The sequence below is a fragment of the Halichoeres trimaculatus genome, unplaced genomic scaffold, assembly GCF_033239565.1.
Source record: "Halichoeres trimaculatus isolate MK-OKI-2021-1 unplaced genomic scaffold, fHalTri1.1 fHalTri1_scaffold_10, whole genome shotgun sequence".
Classification (NCBI taxonomy): Eukaryota; Metazoa; Chordata; class Actinopteri; order Labriformes; family Labridae; genus Halichoeres; species Halichoeres trimaculatus.
In genome coordinates this window covers 32683038-32707698 of record NW_027437187.1, presented here as the reverse complement: position 1 = coordinate 32707698, position 24661 = coordinate 32683038, and the positions used below count along the sequence as shown (strand labels likewise).

Sequence of the window (24661 nt, the reverse complement as noted above, 5' to 3'; positions counted from 1 at the left end):
CTGTAAGCTGTAAATGTTTTCAGCAGTGGACACTTTAACGGCGTGAGCTCCATCATGTGAGCAGCTGGACCGTCGTTAACTGATAATCTGTGTCTTTAAACGCCATCAGCGACAGCGCAGAGGAGCGCCAGGACGCTCTGACTCTCCTCATCACGCTGTGACAGATGACCCTGAACGCATCATTAGGCTTCACGCTGCGTTTATGAGCCTGTGCGGGACTATTGATTCTCCGTTTGTTGTCTTTGCCTGCCGCGTAATGACGAGGAGGCGTTTACAGACCTGATCCCGGGTCTCACGCTGAACCTGAACTCTCTGAGTGAAGAGAAGTTTTTAAAAACATAAACATTAAATCAGAGAAAACTTCAGAGACAGGCTTGTTTTCAGATTCATTAAACGGCTTCATTGTGAATGCATGGTTATGTTAAACCATTAAACAAACTGATGAGTTTTCACATCAAACCCTCGTCAAGGAGATTTTATTAACTTGGTCGTCGTGCAGATGCATAAATGCATTTTAATTGCAGAGTGAGAGGACGCCGTAGGGACTTCTTGTGATTTTATAACAGGATTTATATCTTAGACGCTCTGTGGATCTATAGGTGTGGCAGCACTCACCTCAGGGTGTCAGATCATAACACTTTTTAACGTTAAGGTGTGAGTGTGGGATAAAAACAGAGTCCAGAGCCGAGGCTGCTCTGGCTGTTTATCTAAACTTCAAGGTGAACACACACACGAGCTGAAGAGCAAATTTTTAACACTGCTTTTGATCTCCAGAGTGGGTGTGTGGGGAGGCTCTGCAACATCAAAACACAACTGCATGGGAAAATTATTATGTTTAAAGAGGGGGTGTTGTGCTTTCCCATATTTTAAACATAGACATAAAGTAACAATGCTGAATGTCCAAACTAAACCTGCTGAGTTTTTTTAAACCTCTTAATAATAATATATTGTAAAAATCCTTGAATCCGTCAGTAAACTGATCAAAACGCTCTGTTATGAGATTAGCACAAAGTCTTAGTTACATTTTAAATAGATCTTCTTGAGACTGGCTGAAATGATGACGTCATCACATAAGGATCTGCTAACTGGTTCATGACATGTTGGAAGAGTGGGCCTCAAACACAAAGGTTTATAGCTCTGTCCCCTCAAGCCTCCAGAAGGCTGGCCAATCAGAGGGAAGCCTTAAAGAGACAGCAATTAAAGCAAAGTGTTCCAGTCAGAGGCTAAAATGAGGACTTTCCAAAAAGCAAGTGATAGAAAAACAGGGTGATTTTAAGCTGTATACACTACAAAGCTTAAAAAAGGGAAAGAAATACCCCCTCTTTAACCTGTTGGTTACTTTAAGTCGTTCAATATAGCGAAATGCATTACAAGAAGTTCTGTTTAGCAACAGTTGGCTACTAAAGGACATTTTGACAACCAACAATGTAATTCAGTTTATCCAGTGGCTATATGGGGGATTTATGGAGCAGGGAGCCTTAAAGAGACAGTAATTAAACCAAAGTGTTCCAGACAGAGGCTGAAATGTGGGTTTTCCAAATGACCAAAGAGAGAAAATTAGCTGTTTCTAATTTTCAAAGTGACATTTGTTGTGTTTGTGTGTTTAAATTCGTATTTGGAGCCGTGTCAAAGAAAAATTTCTGTTTTTACTGCAGAAAAGACAAAGTTCCATCCACTATCTATCTATCTATCTATCTATCTATCTATCTATCTATCTATCTATCTATCTATCTATCTATCTATCTATCTATCTATCTATCTATCTATCTATCTATCTATAAATTGACAGCTAGATATGAGTACGAGCAGTTGAGATAAGCCTAGGTAGAGAAGAGAAACTGAAACTTAAGTGTCAATCTCATCGTCCAAGTATTGACCGTTACATCAATACCGTTGGCATCAATATATCAATAGTTCAAATATATAGAATAGAATAGAACAGAATAGAATAGAACAGAATAGAATAGAATAGAATAGAATAGAATAGAATAGAATAGAATAGAATAGAATATTCTTTTATTGATCCTCAGTGGGGATCTTCATTTTTTGTCACAGCAGCTCACAGAAAAGTGCGACAAATGCACTAACAATTAGGAACAGAATAATTATAAGAATGTGAAAAAACTACTATTTACATATTTACATTAAGACAAATAAGTACAAGATCAGCACTGAACAATAAACTATGAGTACTGGGATAATGTGCAAAAGGACCTGTATTTTTAAATGCTGGATGGCATGAGGTGAGAGTTCAGGTTTGTGTGTTATAAAGTCTTATTGCCGTTGGGAGGAATTGATCGGCACACCACTAATATAAATAAATATATATAAAAAAAGTTTTTTAGGAATGGATCAAAGAGCCGCACACCAAAGGGCAAAGAGCCATATGCGGCTTGCGAGCCACAGGTTGGCCACCCCTGCATTGGAAGAAGTCCAGTTTAGTAACAATTGGCTACTAAAGCACATTTTACCAACCAAAACAATGTGATCCAGTTTATCCAGTGTGGAGCAGGGAGCCTTAAAGAGACAGCAACTTAAATGAGGCAAAGGCTGAAACAAGAGTGTGTTCAAACACCAGCGTGAGAAATCACCATGTAAAGACACTTTGAGGGCATCAGAGTGATACTAAAATACCTAAATAAAATCACCATACCCCTCTTTAAAGCATTTCACACCTCTCACGTCAGCATGTAATGGATTAAAACCATGTCTGCGTCTCGTTTCTGACTGATGTGCTGACAGATTGTTTGTGTTTGTTCTTTATGGCTTTTTAATGACTCCACGCCGCACGTCATCCGATCTTCATTTAGTCTCTGCTCCTCCTGAAGTGCATTCTGGGTCCTTCTGCTGTTTCACAGATTCTAGAGGACAAGTGTCAGGGAAGAAGAAGTGCAGGAATTTAACTCTGATTGTTTGAGAAGAGGCGATAAGTAAAGAAAAACTGGCTGTAAATGTGTTTATGTGTTTTTCTACGCCGTTGGAGAGGAAGCATCCTGGCTCAATCTCACTCGCCTACTCACAGCATGGCGAGCTCAACCAGGCGCAGTGATCCTCTGCTTCCTGTCCCCGCCTCCCTCCATTTGTCACACTACACACCTGTGCCCACTCAACTGCACACAACCCTGCCTATCACTACCACCGCTCCGAGACCGCCCGCGTCGCCCTCAAGGCCCCGGTTAATGGTCCTCAGACTGAAGTGTCACACGAGCAGCGGGAAATCCACGGTGGGGCTCTGCTCATCCACCAGGACGGAGAGGAAGAGGAGGGAGGAAGAGAGGAAGGAGGGAGGCATGGCGACAGATGGCGAGTTTCCCCCCAAGAGCCCAAAACAACGCTGGCTGTGATTCCAGCAACGCATCAAGGAGTCATTACGAAAATGTATGACAGACAGCGAAGCATAAACTCATTTGTGTGCCTGGGAGAAAACAAAAAGCTCTGCGGTGATTTATGTGACCGCTCCAACACAAGCTGTTATTACAGAAGCAGCGACACAAACAGCATGAAGGTCAGGAGTCTGATTTTATGTTTCTGGAGAGAGTAAAGGAGTGAGGTGGGGAGTGATGAAAGGTCAACGAACAGACAAACTCTCAGTCTCATGAAAGCATGTTAAAGGAAGTCCCGCCCTGTTTGTCACAGCCTGGATCTGAGTCTGTCTATGAAGAGCTTCATTTGTTAAACTTCAACTTGTGTTTCCTGAAACCTGCTGTTGAGAAGCCACCACACTAAGACTTTGAATCTCATTTACAACAGTAACTATGTATGTGGGACAGAATGAGTTTAGATTATGCAGAGCAAGTGTCAACATGCAAATGGAAAAAGAAAACCTTTATTTCCATCAGTTCAAATACACAAAAAAGAAAGACTAAGTCTGTTTTTCTGCAAAAAAAAAAAGAAATCGTATCAACTGTTTTTGTCTTACTTTAAAGATGCTATGAGGAGGATCTGTTTTAAATGCACTCCATCGCCACCTTGAGGCCCGGAGTCTCCACACACTGTCGTAAATTACTTTTAGCGAGGTGTGTGTTTGTTTTGGAATTAAATGGAGATCGGATCGAAACAAATTTTCTTTGTTCAAGACAACTTTTTACTGGATACAACATGCTGAGGTAAGGTATTTATCAGAACAGTTACGTACCGCTACTGTTTGAAACGTGACATCAAGCAAACGTTGTAGCATCCGGCTATAGAGGGATTATTTGTTTATCAACAACACCAGATGCATGCGTAACTTAGGTGCAGAAGCACTGCAGAGCATAATGGTTTGTCAACTGACGTGAAGGAGCTAACCACCAAAAAACACATTTTTAAACTAAATATCATCACTTATTTGGATGGTAAACAGCTCCCATGTTTGTGAAAGATCAGCAAGTGGACAGATATTAGGTGGATGGACGTTTTTAGCAGAGAAATCCGGTGTGTACCCAGAGAGGAATTTAAACACTCAACTGTCACTCGATGCACATGACTGCTTCATCCATGGACACTAACCAGACTGTGACAGACCAGGACGTAACCGTGTGTCAATAAATCAAAAACCCTCCCAGACCAAAAAGAGCACACAGACTGCTGAGTCTGAGACTGGTTCATAATAAAAGAACCAGAAAACTACATCCAGAGTTAATTATTTACACGCAGACATTGCTGGTGTTTCAGTGTAAAGTGTGACCCTGTTAACTGGTGACTCTCAGCCGTTAATCACTGATACTGCCTGCTGGGAGTTACCAGTTAGCATGGTTGCTGTTACTTCTAAAACACCGGTTGCTCTGTGATGGTCCAAACTTGATAGACGTTGCCTCTGTTGTATAGTGTATCGTTTCTAAAAACTGACCTCAGAACAACTGTAGATTTTCATGCTGATAACAGGTTGATTTTAGTGTTTAAAAAACGCTAATGCAGCCTGGTGCTCTGACATATCTGTATGCTAACGTGACAACAAGTAAACACTGTCAGTTTGAAAGTGGTTAAGTAGCCGTTTATATTTAGCTCAGCTAGCAGCCGGGTGTTCTCAGACTTGTCAGTAATGTGTAACGTTAGTGAATCCTGGTTATGTCCTGCCAGTCATCTACCAATCCGAGCTAACGTAACCTAACTCTTCATTTTATTGATAGACTCTCAAGTTTGAACAGACCACTGCAGAATAACTGCTGACTGTGGGTTGGAATGGACATTAGCACAAACAGTTTAGCCCCTGTGTTAGCCTTTAGCTAGTGCTGTATCTCTCTCCTGTTTATCTTTCTTCTGCTCTTCTGTCCTTTTTCTGTCTCACATTTAGGCTCCAGTGTCCACCATCAGTACAAAATTAATCACAGAAATCCTGGTCCTGGACGATCTAAACTGGAAGCTAAAAATAAGCAATTTAGAATAACCTGTAACCAGTAATATAGGTGCTGTTAATCTTATTTTAAAGTGTGGATTACAATCAGGCATATATCTAGAAAGGAGATTTTTTCAAGATCACTTTCAAGCTCCTCACTGCTCCGTTACGAAAAAATTGTCTCATTACACTTGATATGAGCCACATTCAACTAATCAATCCAGAAAAATGTCAAAGGAATAAAAAAAAAATTCTAGGAAATTTGCTTGAAACTGGAATAACATCTTGATACAAGTAACTTTTCTCTTGTTCCATTGGCAGATTTTTTTTTAACTTGTTACAAGCAATTCAGACCTCATTTTTGTCTTCAAATAACTTAAAACAAGACATTTTTCTGGTCAGCTGAATGTGGCTCATATTAAGTCTAAAAAGACATTTTTCACTGAAAATAAGACAAAATCTCGTGATGAGATTTCTGTTTTTTGCAGTGTGAATATGTCCTATACCTTAATGTACACTGCAAGAAACGTGCTCAATGTACATTATGTATTTCATAGCTCTACCATTGGAAACAGAGTGTGTATAACAGAAAAACATGTCTACTATATTTTAATAATGCCAATCATTACAACTGAATGTTGGAATGGAAAACATCATATCAGTTCAATCTTCAAAGTGTGGATTCAATCAGCAGAGTGAAAATGTTCCTTCCAACACATTTCCAGGGTCTTATCACTTTGATCCATTTCAGGGAGACTGTTCCAAACATACAGAGCAAACAAGGACGGCAGAGAGGTGGATTATTATAATTGCGTTTGGGGAAATGGCTCCATAATGATGCACAGCATCCAGAATATTTCCATGTGATGGGATTTTTCAGCCATTAAAGAGTCTGAAAGCTCGCTCAGTGAGTGAATCATCAAAGCTGAAATCCTCCGTGGAGGGAAGTTTATGAAGGTTTGGGAGGTTAATAGAGGGCTGGATCCTGTGACAGTACAGCTGTCTGTGTCTGTGACCTGGACGACACCTTCCTACCTGATCAAAGCGGAGCTGCCTCGGAGCTCAAAAGGACTGCGAGTGTGATCGGAGAGCAGCTGAGGCCTGAGTGAAACTGGAGCAGAGAGCGTCAGCTGGAGGGAGCAGGACCGAGAACAGGTGGAAAATAACAACACAGTGAAGGGAATTTAAGAGTGGGTCTTCTCTTTTTAACGCCTCACTCATGTCAGGGCTGAGTTCCAGTTTTTGGAGGCATCAGCATCCAGGATGTTCCCGTCCATCTGTCACTCTGCTGTAATATTCCCTCCTTCCTTCCTTCCTTCTTTCCTTTCTTTGGCCCAGAGCGACCTTTTCTCCACAGAAAATAAAAACACGCCGCTTAAACGACAGCTATGGATGGCGGGCAATAACACTGCGGTTGGTATTGACTTTCTCTCCACACATCTGAGGCTCATGAAGAAGATAAGCAGCAGAGCGGAGCTAATCGCTGCTCGCACACAGAGTTTTTATAAAAGGAGGAAGAATAAATTGGTAGACGTAGAGAGACATCAACAGCAGGGTTTTTATGTTGTTCATCACCCAAAAATAAAGAACAAAATAAATCTAAAGGTGAGCTGTGAGGCTTGTCATTAGCTCTGTAGTAGTTATCATTAAACTTTAAATCTTCAAAATTTCCAATAATTAAACTTTGCTTTTGAAATGAAACATGTCAGTGTTCTGAAGAATAGTTGTTTAAATCTCTTTTCAACACTTACATTACGTTAAGGATCAATTTGACCCATTTCTGTTTTCATGTTGACCAAAGAACCAGTTATCCTTTCTTTTTCTTTATGAAATTTTGTGACTTTTTCTCATTTAGGGTCATAAATCTGGGTGTAAAATCTGGGTGACAGGGGTGACAAAAAGCACTTAAAAAAAGTAATTTATTGAAAACAAGTAAACTGAAATAGGCTGTTTATCAGCTGATCAAAAGTTTAATACTAAACCATAAAGTTTTTCTCAGTAGGACTCAGTTGTGAGTAGCTTCACTGTTTTTGTTAACTACTTCAAAAATTGGTTTGGGCATGCTTGATGCAAGTGTTTCCAGGAAGCTTTTGGGAACATTGCTCCAAGTGGTGAAGATGGTTTCAACTGACTATAAACATCATCAACTGGCATCAACTGTCTGGAACTGATGGCCATTTTTATAAACTTCCCTTGCCATCCATCCCCAAATGTTTCTCTATTGGATTTAAAGGTACCATATGATGCAAAAGTCACTTTATTAAGTCTTTTAGTGAAATTTGTGGGTCTTTGACTTTCCTCCCAGCCCAAAAAATGTGATATTTAATGACAAAACCTGTACTTAGTAGTGCTTGTGAATGTAAAATCCTGACATAAAACAAGTTAGGATTTGGGGGATTTGCCAACGTCAGCGATTCCCTTTTTTGACCAGTCAGGAGCAAGTCCCCACCCAATCCCCTCCCCGCTGCTGGACAGAGGAGTGCAGCTGTTTTTGGCTGTAAACAGCCACATAGTTCCATGCACAAGCTTCCCATCTCAGAAGAAGACAAGACTAAGTGTCTGGAGTTCATTTATCAAGGAAATGTTCCAGCTACACTCAGTAAAACTGTGCATGTGTGTGCTAGTCACTTCACGGCCGACTGCTTTTCCAACTTTGGACAGTACAACAGAGGGCTAGCGAATAGACTGGTCCTGAATCCAGACGCATTACCAACCATCCACCAACAAACCTCGGACCCTGGAAATGTGAGTATTTTAAATGCTGTGTGCTGTGGCGCAGATGAAAGAGCTTTTCCTAAGTGTCCCCCCTGTCTCTGTGTTACTACCATTTCATGAAGACATCAATGATCCATATCAAACTGCAGAAAAGGAGCAGGATATGGGACCTTTAAATCAGGGGAACATGCGGGATGGTCCCAAAGAGTGATGTTATTCTCCCTGAAGAAGTCCTTCATCAAGCCAGCATTGTGACCTGCAGCGTTGTCCTGTTAAAAACCAGCTGTTACCACACAGACCAGGGACCTCAGTCATGAAGGATGCCCGCTGCAACATCTGCACGTAACCAGCCGCTGTTTGACCACCCTGCACCACGTGAAGCTCCAGGGTTCTGCTGCTCTGGACTTTTCTACGACAGAGCCATGCTGTTGTAGTCTGTGCAGCGTGTGGTTTGGCATTGTTTTGCTAAAATACGAAAGGTCTTGTCCTTGTCTTGGGCTTGTGTTGCTCCTAAACCTGTTGATATTGCTCGGCATCAGTGAAGTCTTCACAGATGTGTTAGCTCCCCACGCCATAGACCCTCATGATCCCCACACCATCAGGGATGCATCGTGTCCATGATTTCCAAAAAGAATGCCAGATTTGGATTAATGAGACCTCAGGACAGTTTTCCTCTTCCCCTCAGTCCAGTTTGAACAGGCTCAGGTCCAGACAAGCTTGGCTAGCTCTTTGCATTGTTTAGCTTAAAGACAAAGTGTTCACAAATAATAGTTTTTTGTTGTGAATTTGAGCCATGTGGTGACTTCCACTACTGAGTCATGTCTGTTTTTAACACAACTCCTTATTACTCCTTTGTCTTATTTCATTTGCAGTCTCAAAATGCTCTTAAGACTGTAATTTAAGGATTTATAAACAACACAGTGAGTCCTAAAAAGTTAACCATAGCTACAAAAAGCTTAATCTTTGTCTGACCTTCCTTAGGCGTACTATGTAACATGAAACTGTTAAGCTCAGTTTGTAATTCTCAGGATTGGCAAATAAATATTTTGGTGTTTTTCCTATTTTTTCAAAGGTTTATTTTTGTAAAAATCACATTCTGCAAGTTTCATTTCCCCTTTGGAGAATCCCAGCGCCAGAGTAAAAAAGCAGGCTAACTGTAGGAAGCATCACAACTCTTAACTCTGCTTTATTTGGATGTTATATTTCCAATCTGTCAATAGGAAGCAATCAGTTTGGCGTACCTCTGACAGATCATGGCCTGAAGGAGGACTGAGAGTTGAAAGGATCAAAGAGATGCTGCGTGAAGTTTACTAATGAGCTCCTGATTCCTCACTCTGATCTACACTAGAAACAGCACAGATGCTAGATTACACAAGAAGTCGCCTTAAAGGGACGGTTTGCATCTCTGGGGTCTTTACGCCTTGTGTGGTTTGTAAAACTGTGACCTTATTTCACGTCTTGGAAAGCAGTGAGGCTCATTTTGTGTCTGGATTTTACTCTTCCAGATAAATCCCAGCAGCGTGTAGTGGTTGTAGACATGGATAACACTAATAATAGTAGCGTTAGCACATTATTATGATAAAGTAGCTCATCGGCTGAGGTCAGAAGAGCTGGATTCCCAGGAGGAGCCGCTGTGGGTGGAAGCTGCATGTTAATCTACCCTGGGATCCTCCAGCTGGATATCAAAGCCTGGTTCATTATGAATGGAGGCAGCGTGACTCCCCCAGCAAGCCCTGACTCCTCTCCTCTACCTGTGAATGTAAACGCCTCTCAGGGCAGCTGGTGTTGCGTTCAGGGCCCAGCACCTCTGATGTGCTTATTAGTCATTCTCTGGCTTCTCGCTCTGCTGGCCTCAGCTGTGACCGCCTGCTGCTGCTGCTGCTACTGTAAATGTCAGTGAGCAAGAGAGCAAGAGAGCGTACTGCTCCAGATTCACAGCACGACCCAAAAAGTCAGCTGATCAGCGCTGGCTTTAACCTATCATCCTCCAGGTCCTGAGTGAGGATTAAACTGCTCTCTGTCACTGAAAACCTTCTGAGGTGTAAAGCTAACCGTAAAAGTCCTAACCTGATTTACCTCAACAATATTTCATGGTCAAAGCAGAGCTACAGCCTGGAAAGTATCATTTACTTCTTAAAGACTGATATAGTCCACTTACATAGGTGATGAATGGATTGGACAACATCAAACTTCCAGGAAGAAAATAAAGAATGAAGCAAAATACACAAGAACAACAGCCGTCAATTATCGTCAAACATGACATAAAACCTCGTTTTCTAACAAATGAAAACATTTTTTCAGAAAAAAGAGAACCTGAATACAAGGCAGCCCAATGATCTCTTCAAATCACCACAACAATCAGACATGAGAATTATTTCTACAAGGTGTATTGATTTTCTAAAGTTTGACCACAGCCCATCTGGAATGACTGGGGAGATGGCGTTTTTGACCTATATTGCTGCCAGCCACCTGGGGGAGCAGTTTTAGTGGCCACCTCACTTAGATCTGAGCAAGATGATGTCCATTTTTTTACAGTCTATGTATCAACCAAGCAGCTAGCTCTGGTCTAAAAAAAATAAGCCTATGCAAAAGTGCAAAAAACCTCAATCTCAGTCTGCTGGAGGCTGGCGGCAGACGGACCAGAAACCACATACACACCAAGCCAAAACAGTAGACTTTAAGTTTTAAAAATGTGCCTAGAGCCTGGTTCAAAAGATTTTTTTGTTTTTCTAATGCAGCAGTTAAGATAGGTTAAGATCATGAGCTTGTCCAATAAGAAGCGCTGCTCAAATGACTGACTGGTTTGATATCCTATAGCTGTTAGTGATTTTTACATAACATTTTTACATACTGAGCTATTCACTTTAACCCTGGTTTCAAATCAACTTGTCATAGTGACAAAGCTGGAGATCATTCTTATGAGGAGTTATTTTCAAAAAGTTATGGTGTTACATTTATATTACAAGATGTACATACAAACAAAAATGCAAACAAAGAAACATCCAGCTGCATGTCAACATAAGATTACTCCTCATCAGGGCAAATCCAAGACAGGCTTTTGTATAGAGGAGAAGGTATTATTACAGTAACTCAACTTGTGATGTCACAAATTGGGGACAAACAAAGGACTAGGTTGACTTATTCCACATTTTGTGGGTAAGTTAATACTCCAAACACCCAAATATCAGTAAAACTAACAACATAACAAAAAAAGTCTTTTTTTTCATGGTGTGTCCCCTTGAAAGATGTGAGCATACCTTAAAAACACAACACAACAGAAGTCAGACCTTTACCTCAAAACAACCGTCTAAGTAGGGATGGGTACTGAATTAGGTACTTTTATAGGTACCGACCGAATTCTGTCAAAATTACTGGGTACCAATTCTCAAAAAATCAAAAGATACCATGTTTAGGTACCTGAATACATCCTTGTGACTGTGAGGGAATGGAAGAGTAGGTGATTTTCCATGCTGGACATGAACACAGCATTGCAAGGTTATATTCTGAAGAATGAGTATGCTAAACAGAAAAAAAAATACATTTTATCATTGAACATATTGAGATTTATTATCACATAAACATGAAAAAAGTACCAAATATTGGTACCGTTGAGTACCAGTACAGATTGCCAGGTACCGGTACCATATTGCTTCAAATGAAAGGTACCCATCCCTACATGTAAGAGTTTCTTTAACCTCACAGAGCCCAGCGTAGCACTGGCACTGTGATTGGCAGTAGATTTGAAATCAGAAAAGATAGATTGGTTATTGTTGTGCATTTAAAACCTGGGGTGTTAAACTTTCATATTGTGTTTTCAACATTCCCCAGAGTTTTGTTTCCTGCCACTAATCCGTTTTTGAGCATAAACAACAAAATGCTGTTGCTTCCTGCTTTGAATACACATAATCACAATGTTTACATTCACAGTTTTAAGGGAAACAGCCACAAACATTTCTGTGTTTAGAAAAATATGTGAACAATTTTCTTTTTAATGGCCTGTTACACTTTTTTTGCTATTTATTTAGTTAGTCTGGACATAAGTCTTTACATGAATAAAAGTTTGGGCAGACTTGGTATGGTAGATCATAAAGGGTTAATTCAAAATGACAGGATTAAGACCAATAAAACAAAGTACTTGTTACCTTGTAACAGACACTACAGAATAAGGAGACTGGATGATACCATGTGCAGGATGTCACCTTGAAGCTTCATTAAAGATCAAGGTTATAACGTGAAAGAAAGAGGGGTTGTTATATAGAAAATGAGCATCAAGTTATGCAGTTTTGTTCGCTTTGTTTTCAAAGTCATCAGATCTTTGCCGTGTTAATTTTCCGAGCAGACTGAATATTTTACAGAACACTCACACCAAAGATTCTCTCACTCCACAAATACACTCTCAGCTTGATAACGTGTGACAGACGAGTGTGTGACGAGTTAATTATACCACCCAGGATGATGCAGACCCTCTGCTGTCATCTTCATCAGCTGGAGAGTCGAGTACAAGTAAAGATCTTCCAGCGGAGACAGCGATCGATAAACACTCTGTTAAAGTGCAGAGTTTTAACACGCGGAGGCGATAGATATGTTTATTAAGTCTCTTCCACTCTGACAAGGTGAATTTTATTCATCTGGAGCCACTGGTAGAAATCCTAAGTGCAGTTTTAAGACATGTTAGGACTAATTGTTGCTTCAAGCTCATAAATGAGGCCATTAATAATCTGGGGCTTCGAAACTTGTTTTTGAACTCAGGAAACAATGATGAAAAGAACAGAATGAAGGATCAGAGAGCAGTAACCTGAGTCCAGGCTCACAAAAAGTTTTACTTCAGATTTAAAGTTTTTTGTACGACTGAGAAATGACAACGATGATGAAACTCAGGGAAAGGCTTTTTCTCCGCCGAGGGTATACAGCTGTATGGAGAGAAACTTTTCTGCTGAATGTACGTGTGGAAAAGTCTGGCAGGGAGAAAAGAGTTGTGGATGCTGAAAGGAAAGAAATAAAGAGGAGAAAAAGTTTGCAACTAGAGGAGGTTTGGTAGATTCTCCCCCTCACTGGGTAAAGTTTTGGCAGGTTTTCAGGATGAGAGTGTGGAGCAAATAACAGCGATCAAAGTGTTGTTCTCTGTTTGGATCGTTTCGTCTTTTTCTTTCTCATCACTCTTGTTGTTCGGGCGCAGCGGCGGCAGATTAACTTCACCTGGATGAGACTCGGTGAGCAGCTCCATCCTTCAGAGTGAGAAAGCGGCTCGCAGCAGTGATCCTTCACTAAATGAACAGGCTGACCTTTGACCTCCTGTTTATTTACAGCTCTAGATGTAGTCTCTTTCTCAGCGTTGAGATCCACCTCAACATAACTTCAGTCCTTTCTTCCTTTTGATTTCAGCTTGTAGAAAAAAAGTGAAGTGACCCTGTGTTAAACTTTTCTTTCTGTGTCATAAATAATGAAATCTCTCTCTGCACGTCTGAGAAAGGAACAAACCAGAGAGGGTCAGATCCCGACACTAGCCTCAGAGACTCCTTTGATCCTGCTAAAAACACGGGTCCAGGAATCAGAGAGTTGTCAGTTCCTTTCTGATCAGATGTGTCACTTCCAGGCTCCAGGCATTGAACACGATGTCTCAAAGTGGAGTTTTCATGTTGGCTTTCACTAGTTTACTTTTTCTGAGATGCATCTAAATTTCTTAGAAACTGTGCACACACCGATATGATAATTTGGTCCATACCAATACCAATTGGTCTACCAATATTAACATTGGTAAAAAAAAATAATATCCAAGAATATATGTTGAGGTAGTTCTGAGAAGAAGAATGGAGGGATCTTGAGAAAAGACGACCATGGAGAGGATCAAAGGATGGAGCACCCGAGATGTATACGATCAAAAAAGTACGTCTTATCTGTTTTTTGGATCAAAAACAGAAAAATACATGAAAGAAGAGAGTCCACCCTTCTGAGGTAGTTTTGGTGTTTACACAGTGAGAGAAAACAAGATTATTTGGGTCTTGAAAGATTGTTCAAGATGCTCTGACAATGGCTGGCAGCTAATGTGTAAATATCAGCCAATACTGATATGTGGTTTGACCAATATTTGCATAAAATAATTGTACTTCCTGTCCCTTTTTAATAAATTAAACAGTGTTGTTACAACACCTGGAATTAGCGAAGAGGATTAGGGCAACTGAAAACAAAAAATAACAATAAGTGAGTATTTTTTGATTAGTATTTTTTCTAAGGAAAAACTCAAAATTCTGAGATTAAAGTCAGAATTCTGACTGAAAATATCAAAATAAAACAAAAACCGACTTTTCTTCAGTGGCATCATAACAATTAGTCCTTTATCCACATCACCACAACACCAAACTGATGCTACGACTCAAGCTAACTGTCAGACAGACCCAGAGACTCTGCCGAAGCTAGTCTGGCGGACCAAGAAGGAGCTGCTCCTTTCCAATGTGCTAACAAAGAAGGTGAGCGTTCTGTCCTTGAGATCTTTGGTGAGTAATTCATGTGTGACTCATGCAAAGGTCTAATCCATCAATATGCTTGTTAAAATGAAAATCAAGCACTTTCAAAGCTGTAATGTGGCTACCACTCTTCTTTAATAAAGCTCCCACTTTCACTCAAGTTCCCTTAAAGGTCCAATGGGGAACAATGAGTCTTCTTTGGCGCCCCCTGTGGACAAAGCTCTCTTTACTGATTTTGTCACATACAAGTAAAATGAGTGTTTCTAAATGGGAAAAGCCCAAGTTATGGGCCGATCCCAATCGTACCCCTTAGCTCTTGGTTCTGTGTATGCACATGTAATGGAGGGGTGTTGCAATTCTCCGTAAGATCAAGAGGAAGCGCTAAGGGAAAGGGCTACATAATCCTTGAAACAAAGACAAATCAAGACCTCACTTAAAACCAAGGGGCATGACAAATTTCCCATGATATCCATATGTTTTTTTTAATCAGATATCCAATCCTCTGCTACTTTACGTCAATGCTAGCAATTTTTAGAACTGTTGGTTTTATTTTGAAATTGTTCATTGTAACAATCTGCCTAATGCTGCTGTAGCGACAGTTATGGCTTAAGCTAACAATAACAACACCAATGTTAGATTGGGTTGACAGGTTAGCAACAGACGGACTTCACTGTGGTGGTCTGTGTTTCATGAGTGAGTGGACAGTAAGCTGCATTCAGGAGCTGCAACAGTGTTGCCAGATGGGAAATATAAAATTATCATACCAGAGTCTTAAAATAACCGTATTTTGGGGTAAATTATCGTACACCCGACAAAATAATCAAAAAAACTTATAATGATCAAAATAACTGTCTTATTGTTGGGCGAAAGTCACAGCTGATCACTCTGTTTAGTGTCCTACAGGCACTTTTGTGGCATTCATCGCCCCGCCCCACATTATCAGCGTTTATTCAGCAGCCCCAGACTCCGACTCAGCTGTGTTACATACATGCACCCCCTTCAAAAAAATGACAGGTCGTCATGAGACCTCAAGGCTGTTATTTTGAAACAGTATTCACGATAACTGAGAGAGAGAGAGAAATTAAATTAACACCGTCTTCAAGATAACTTCATAACATTAATCTCTGGAGCCTCTTAAGGGTCACAATGAGAGGTTCTTTTGTGTTGACCCCCTTGCAATATTTACGTATCAGCCCTCCGCTTCAGCTCCCCACTCACCCTCGTCCTCTGTTTTGATGCTCATTTTTCTCTCAACTGACGAGAGACTTCCTGAGATCCTACGAGCATCATTGGCTGTCAATCGTTCAGAGACGAATGACACTCAAACTATTATTGGCTGGAAACGTCACATGATATAAGATGCTTTTAGGGTTTACAAATAACTCCGACAGAGGTAGAACAGGAAATTGTCAAATGATCATACATTTTGCCTTTTTTTTAAATTATTGATCATACATCGTACAGAGAGCTAAATTATCGTACAAATTTGATAATTATTGTACGTCTGGCAATGCTGAGCTGCAACAACTACATAAGCTATAAAAAGCAAACATTACAATAGGCAGAAGCTACATAATGTAGCGTCTGAATACTGTAACGTTCATTTAACGTTCACTTTTCATGATTTAGCTGTCTTGGTACTCATGTGATGTGGTGCATTGTGTCGGCGTCTGTTTGCTTTTAGTTTGTCGGCCTAATCTGACATCAGTTTATCATCAGTTTGCAAAAATGTGTTTTGTTTGAAAGCAAATAAACAGCCAGCAAGCATCTGGGGTGATGACGTAGCGGTGATCGAGTGGAGTCTTGTTAAGAGATGTTTTTCTTACCCCTTCTCCTTGGCTTTGAAAACAGAGGGCCAAGAGGAAGGGGTTGACAAAGAGGAAAGGGTAAGAATGACAGTTGGAATTGGCTGTAAGACTCTGTCCGGAGCTTTTCTGTAGGGGGTTAGGGTTAGTTTGGGTTAGGCTGGGGCATTTTGTGGTCTTTGTAATGTAGCTACCAGTCCGACCAATGACCACTGGGACCAGGACTACAGCTTCTGTGTATGGGGTATCCTCAAACCCCTCGGCCAACCAGCTCACCATCCTATTTACTGAGTCAGACATCTGCTCTCCACTGTTACTTCAGACATTCAAAACTATAATTCACAAATGGTCACTAATAGTTGATGTCCTTGTTTACTTTTTAGGTCATAAAGCAGCAGTAAGTATTAATTTCAGTCTGTTTTATAACGGCTCAGAACTCCTCACAGGAGCTTGATGTGACTCATCTGCTTCACACAGGAACCATTTTTCAAACCAGATCATAAAGAGGGCCAAAAGAATGGTTTCTGGTTGTGTGGTTCCATTAAATAGATGATCTCAGGTGTGGATGGAGGTGGACCTGGACTTTCATTATTTATGTCTTTACAGTGTTCAGAGATAATGAATAGAAGACCTGCGGAGAACAGGCTCATAAAACAAACAGCCCATTTTCAGTTTGATTACAGAAACAGTATAATATATAAATCTTAATTCCTCTCTGTGTAATGAATAGTTGCTCTCTTTGGCAGTGAAAAGTTGAGATTCACTGCAGGGGAAAAGCTTTCTGTGTGAAACCTCAGAGGGGGGAGCTTCCGGCTGTTTGATGTGACACCTCAGTGTGTTTGGGGACGATGATGTAATCTTCATCTGAGCAGGTCTGAACATCCAGTCTGCTGCATCAGTGGTTTCTCAACTGCTGTCAGCCATGTTTAGGGCTGTTTGGAGGACAGTATGAGAAGAAAGCCAAAGAGTTTAGACTTGAACTGTCTTGTGTTTTTGTTGGTACCTTGGTTCGAGACCTAAAGGTCATGTGTGAAGCAGTATGTATGGATAAGAACGTAAAAAGCCAAGTTACTGAGATTTTTCCCATCAGAGTCCAAGTTTTTCCAGCACTGCTGAGTTTTTTGTTATTTTTTGTTTTTCAATAATTTTCTGTTTTTACTTTTATTTGAATAAAGGCTTTTTTTGTTGCAATGTACAGTGGTACATCTGGGTCCCCACACGAGGTCCTTGTCACTATCAATCTCTGGAGCTGAGTGTTGAAGCCTGAAGTCGTTGCATGTTAGAAATGCTGACCTCGACCAAACTTCAGTCGAGCTACTGTAAGGTAATGACATGGAGTTGAGTAGGCTTGTAGCCTCCTCACGAACAAATACAGTGTGCCCACCTGTCAGTCAAGTCAGCTGGGGCTCTACTTAAGTGAAACTGGTAATCTAAATATCCCCAAAATGAGATACAGAAAAAAAAGCCCTCAAATGGTCTGCTCTTAGAAAATCTAGCTATTCTGAAGAAATCTGTTTTTGAACCAGGTTGTAAACATGTTTATTGTTGTTGTAGAGATCAGCTTTTTTGAATGGGAGTGTATTTGGTCTTGAGTAGTTCCAGAGTCAGCCTCAAGTGGACATCTGAAGAACTGCACTTGAGGGATTATACATTTCCTGCTTAAGCTTTTGCTGTTTTTTTGTCCTTTTTAAACCTCCAGTCTAAAAATATGAGACAATATGGAAGTGTTAAATCTGTTGTTTCTAGAGTGTCTGTTTGAGGCTGGCCCCTAAAGTACCAAAAGTCACAGACACACCAAGACAAAAAAAGCAACAGAAATTAACATATTTACAGCTTGGTACACACCTGGGGATGATTTATGTTTTCTAACTTGGCAGTTTAGAAGAAATTAAGATCACAAGTTTGATCTTAATATCTCAGCTCACGTGACTGGCGGGTGACCCTCAGCTGTTAGTGTGGAGAGTCAAAGTCTGCGTCACTTCCAATATGGCCCTGCCGATAAGCTTCCGACTACGTCCATTAATTATAGAGGGATTATCAGTCTACGTCGTCATAAAGATGCGTATGCATCTTGACCACAGAAGCAGTGACTAGCTCCAATCATTCAGATGAGTTAGCCTTTTGTAAACACTAAATTTAACTTGTCATCAGCATCAAAATGTACGGTTGTTCTGTGGTCAGTTTTTAGAAACGATACTATACAACAGAGGCAACAGCTATCAAGTTTTTACCGTCACATAGCAACCAGTGTTTTGGTGTGAATAGCGACCATGCTAACTGGTGACTCTCAGCCAACAGTATCAGTGATTAACGGCCGAGAGTCACCAGTTAACAGGGTCACACTTTACACTGAAACACCAGCGACGTCTGTGGGTAAATAATTCACTCTGGAAGTAGTTTTCTGGTTATTTTATCATGAACCGGGTCTCAGCCTCAGCAGTATGTGCTCTTTTTTGGTCTGGGAGGGTTTTTGATTTATTGACACACGTTTACATCCTGGTCTGTCACAGTCTGGTAAGTGTCCATGTATAATGCAGTCATGAGCATCGAGTGACAGTTGTGTGTTTAAATTCCTCTCTGGGTACACGCCGGATTTCTCCCCTAAAAATGTCTGTCCACTTGCTCATCTCCTTTGTCCACTCACTGCTATTTCACAAACATAGAAGCCATTTACCAACCCTTTAAGTGATGATATTTAGTTTGAAAATGGGTTTTTGGTGGTTAACTCCTCCACATCAGTTGAAAAACTACTATACTCTTCTTTTTTCTATAAAAAAAACTCCTTTTTTTCAAAAAACACAGAGATAGATTTAAAAGCACTCCCAAGTTGCTCAGAAAGTTCTCATTCAAACTCATGAAAGTTTCAGCTTTTACAGACAGAAGCAGCAGCTTGTGTGCTTTTACAAAAACCAGTGTGCAAAATCTCAAAGCAAATGCCTATTTTCAGCTCAAAAATCCCCCAAATCAGCAGACATGTCAATAAATAGAAATGTTATCTTCTAAAATGATTATCAGTGTCTTCCCAGGATTGTGTCTCACCCATTCTTTATCTTCCAGTCTCTCAGGAGCCTCCTTTGAGGTCCGACCTGTCCAGGACTCTTCAGATCAGCTCGTACTCAAAGCCCATAGTGCTTTCAATTATTTCCACAACCCAACAAAAACTTAAAAATCCCCCATGGTGTCCACATTAAGGTTATTCTCAGCTGTTCAGAGAGTGTTCCTGCTTGAACTCAAACACAGCTCTTCAGATCAGTGAACAGTAGCAGCAGAAAAAGACTGATAAACTATATTTAGAGGAAAGCTCAGTGAATCGCTCCACCTGTCCTCCAGATCTCCCCACAGACACGATAATGAGCAGAATCCTCCATCTGGCGGCTCGCTCGGAGCAACCCAAAAACTGTAAAACTGTTGTGTGAACGAGCTGGATTTGATTCCAGCTCTAATTAGTTTAGTGTTGAGAGGCTGTGGAGCTCCCTGGCCTGAGACTGCCGTGATCAGAAGACGATCAATCAGACGTCAGTCAGAGAAAACAGAGAGCCGTCGTCTTCAAAGCCAGGTCTGTGTCTCTGTTTGACACCTGCAGAGACAGAAGACTAAAACAGACGTTTTTAGCAGTCGGTGTGTAGTTTGGAGGAATTTAACAACCATTAGTAGCTTAATGAATCGCTGCTGTGACAGACTGTAGAGGAAGTCATGTTCATATTTAGCTTCCAGTCTCTTAGGAGGGTCATGAACATTTCTGTTATTTTTCAGAGGCCAGAAAAAAAGCAAAATATATAAGTTATGGGTTAAAAAAAGTTTAAAATAAAGTTATCTAAAACCCCCAAAAATCTGATAATTCGCCAAACAGTAACCTCTAGAATTGACCAAATATGTTGGGGTGCAAAAAACTGCAATACTTCGGGTGGACACAGGAGCCTAACTGCCAGACAGAAAAAGGACAGAAGAGCAGAAGAAAGCTAATTAGCCTTTAGCTTGGGCTGTATCACTCTATAACACAGGAGCTAAGCTGTTTGTGCTAATGTTGATTCCAACCCACAGTCAGCAGTTATTCTGCAGTGGTCTGTTCAAACTTGAGAGTCTATCAATAAAATGAAGAGTGAGGTTACGTTAGCTCTGATTGGTAGATGACTGGCAGGACATAACCAGGATTTACTAACGTTACACATTACAGACATGTCTGAGAGCACCAGGCTGCCAGCTGAGCTAAATATAAACAGCTACTAAACTACGTACAAACTGACAGTGTTTACTTGTTGTCACATTAGCCTACAGATACATCAGAGCACCAGGCTGCCGATAGCACTACATATAGCCAGCTGCTACAACGTTTGCTTGATGTCACGTTTCAAACTGTAGCGCTACGTTACTGTTCTGATAAATACCTTTACCTTGGCACGTTGTATTCAGTAAAAAGTTGACCCGATCTCCATTTAATTCCAAAACAAACACATGCCTTGCTAAAAGTAACTTATGACAGTGTGCAGAGACTCCAGGCAGAAGATGGGGAGGGAGTGCAATCAAAACACATCCTCCTCATAGCATCTTTAAAAGTCTGATACAAAAACTGTTTTTGGCTTTGGTAACTAATTTCTTTACTTTTAGAAGGTGTAGTCTCTGACATCACCCACCTGTTTCTGGTACAGAGTTTTGAAGCCCTTAGTCAACAGAGGACATATTGATAATGTGAATTCAACCAGGCTTCTTTCAAGTAAGGATAGGGATGGGTACCGAATTAGGTACTTTTATAGGTACCGACTGAATTCTGTCAAAAGTACCTGGTACCAATTCATGGAAAATCAAAAGGTACCATATTTAGGTACCTAATTGCATCTTTGTGACTTTGAGGGACTGGAAGAGTAGGTAATTTTCCATGCTGGCCATGAACACAGCATTGCAAGGTTATATATTGAAGAATAAATATGTGAAATTAAAGAAATTTGAGATTTTATTACTACTAACTTTTATTAAATTGACATTTTTTACCACATGAACACAAAAAAGTACCGGAAATTGGTACTGTTGAGCACCGATACTGATTGCCAGGTACCGGGCATCGGTTCAATTGTGAAAGGTACCCATCCCTAAGTAAGACTAAAGTGCTGATGGAGAAATGTTCTTTTTAGACTGAAACAGTTCTCTAAACCAGGGTGTGAACATGTTGGTTAATTCTCTAAAAATCAGCTCGTAGTTTGAGTCTAAGGGCGGTACATTTTGTTTTTAACCCTTGTGTTGCTGTGGCATCATTTTGAGCCTAAATGAAATCCTTTGCTGTAAAAAATAAAAATAAAAACAGGATATTCCTTTTTTATAAACTATCTATTGGCCCCAAATTCCCCAAAAATATGTGAAAAAAAATCATAGTAATGGGTTGGAGCGAAGTAAGACCGAAGTTGTAACACAAAATTGATGACAGTTTATTCTAAATTCATAAAATAAAACCAGTTGTGGTCATTTTTGACCTCAGAGGACAGAAAGTGTATGGCACACAGGAGGACAGGGTGTTACCATCAAAGGTTGCCAGTCAGCTTGACCATCAGACACCACAGATGGGGTCAACTCTGCTTCAGCTGATTTCAACTAAACCCAACTTTTATCACTGGCAGTAAACTAATTTAACTTATCCTCTTATCTTTAGTCATTTAGTCAAATGTTTTCTAACTTTCAGATGAGGTGGTTAGCTGGAATTTAAGTTTACTGTTAAAGGATCAGGAAATGGTTGTTTTGAACATCTCTTATCTTGAGAGTTGTTTTGTTTTAACCTGTCCTGTGACACAGAAGTCGAACTGTACATACCTCCAAATTTTTCTATTTTCTCTTTTTCAGTTAAACCTGACCTTTTCTACAAAGCTGATGTGTCTGATCCATCTGGAACTCCACACCACGCACACATTGTGCTGTACACACAGAGAGAGCCAGAGCTCATTATCTTGAGATTGAGGAGCTGCCATTTTGACAGCACAGCCACAGCTGTGTTATTTGCAAGACACTGCCACGAGGTAAAGAAACGAGCCGCCGTCAGGGGAACTTTTCAGAAATATGTTCACAAAAAGAAAAGCTACTGCCACTCTGTCGGGAACTCCAACATGACACACGACAGGAGCTCAACATGCTGCCGTCAGTGTCGAACAAAGACCCTGAGTGTGCGTGTGAATAACTGTAAATGTTGCTGACAGCGTGTGTTTCCATTTATAAACTCAGCTGGAGGGCTGAACATTACATTAAACATGACAGTACATTATTTATCAGACTCACCCGCTCAGCCGACTGCGCCGTGCCGAAGAAGATGGGGATGAAGGCGAGCCAGATGATGCAGGTGGTGTACATAGTAAATCCAATGGGCTTGGCCTCGTTAAAGGTCTCTGGCACGCCTCGTGTCTTGATGGCGTAAACAGTGCATGTGACCATCAAGAGGATGCTGTATCCCAGAGAGCAGATGAGCGACAGGTCCGAGATGTCGCATTTGAGAACTCCACGGGCGTTCCCGGGATCCTGCGTGCGCTGCTCACCGTAGTCCACAAAGGTGTGCGGCGGGTCGGCGATAAACCACACGAGGACGCCGAGCAGCTGGACAGAGATGAGCGAGAAGGTGATGACCAGCTGGGAGGCCGGGGAGATGAAGCGTGGCGCCGTCACTGCCTTCTTGCCTTGCTCAAAGATGCGGTGGATGCGGTTGGTCTTGGTGAGCAGCGCCGAGTAACTGAAGCACATGCCGAGGCCCAGGAAGATACGTCTGAAGGAGCAGACGGCGACATCCGGAGCGGCAATCATTGGGAAGGTGATGATGTAACATAGGAAGATACCTGTCAGCAGCACGTAGCTCATCTCACGCCCTGAGGCGCGGACAATGGGCGTGTCGTTGTATTTCACAAAGGTGACGATGACGAAGGTGGTGGCGATGATGCCCAGGACGGAGATGAAGACGGGCAGCAGCGCCCAGGGAGAGTGCCACTCGAGCTTGATGATGGGGATGGCCTGGCAGCCGGTGCGGTTCTTGTTGGGTCTTTTCTCGTAGGGGCAGAGCTCACAGGTGAACTCACTGGCCTGGAAGTGGTAACCCTCGCAGCGCTCACAGTGCCAGCAGCATGGGACGCCTTTCACCACCTTTTTCCTTTCTCCGGTTCGACAGGGGAGGCTGCACACCGAGGCCGGCAGGGAGGGGTCGCCTGTGCTCCACTGCATGGCCTCAACCTGAAACGAGAGGAGGAGAGATGTAGCAGTCCTCATCCGCAGGGCTTTCAGATCATCTCTGCAGAGCTTATATTTATGTTACAAACATCAGAATCCCCATTAACGACCTGGGCCTGTATTCACAAAGAGTCTTAAAGGCTAAAAGTAGCTTTAGTGACGTCATTCCTTGAAAAATCTTAGCATTTTACAGGAGTGGACACTACACATTGGAGACTCTCAGGAAGCCAACCCCTGGCAGTTTTTAGTCAGAGTTTCATACAATGTTTAGATCCATTATTAAAATAGACAAACCACTACAGCTTTCTACTTTTATTTTAGGAAATGTTGATTCCCAAATAAAAAATACAGATAAATACCTGTATGGCATAATGACCTCTGCCTGTAAAAAAGCTATTACAGGAGGTCCTTGACTTACGTGGTTTTCGACTTGCGTTGTTTTGACTTTATGACACTAACAAATCTACGTACCTCTTACTTGCTCTGTAGTTTTCTCTGTACTCACATTTTTTGCATCATGGACACAAAAAGGGCAATAATTGAAATCTCTATTTTAATTGTCTGTACTGTTTTCCCATGAATATGAAGTATAACACATGTATTTGAATAGTTATTTAGAGATTTAGGGTAATTAGGGTAAAAATCCAACTTAGTGTTCGCAACTCAAGGACCTCCTTTACTAGAAGGTGGTTGCTTCCCAAACCCCCCATATTAAAGGAGTGAATTAAAATTGTAAATGATGTTTATACCATGGAAAGTTTTACTTTTTGTTTACTTCTGCAAAAATGATGTTTTTGTTAAACTGTGTACCACTCAGACAGATTTTGTGAGGGTGACAAGCTAAGGAATGTGTGGCTCTTTATAACCTTAATTATCTCTTGTGTGATTGTGGTTTTGTTCTCCTTTTCTCCTTCTCAAGATTATTTCATATATTATATATACATATATTATACTTAGTTGGTTCTGCACACTTTGTCCCTCCCATATTACACTTAGTTCCTTATACTCATGTAAGAAAAGAAAGACTGAATAGCAGAGGACACTCTATTATTTTTCTATCTATATGTTTTTGTCCTGATGTCTGCCTTTTAGAATTGAAAAATAAAGGATTTAAAAAAGGAAAGAAAACTCTTAGAATTCCTTGGTTTCTAAAATTTTTTGTAGAATTTTCTCGTGGT

At 40.9% G+C, this 24661-nt stretch overlaps 1 protein-coding gene across 1 annotated transcript in view; it reads right to left on the bottom strand.

Moving 5' to 3' along the window:
* LOC141796346 (metabotropic glutamate receptor 8-like) overlaps positions 1–24661 on the bottom strand; it is a 187274-nt gene that overhangs the window by 5593 nt on the left and 157020 nt on the right. Inside the window, exon 9 of the mRNA XM_074677400.1 lies at positions 22551–23486. Within this exon, the coding sequence (XP_074533501.1) occupies positions 22551–23486 (936 nt within the window). The remainder of the gene's footprint in view (positions 1–22550; positions 23487–24661) is intronic.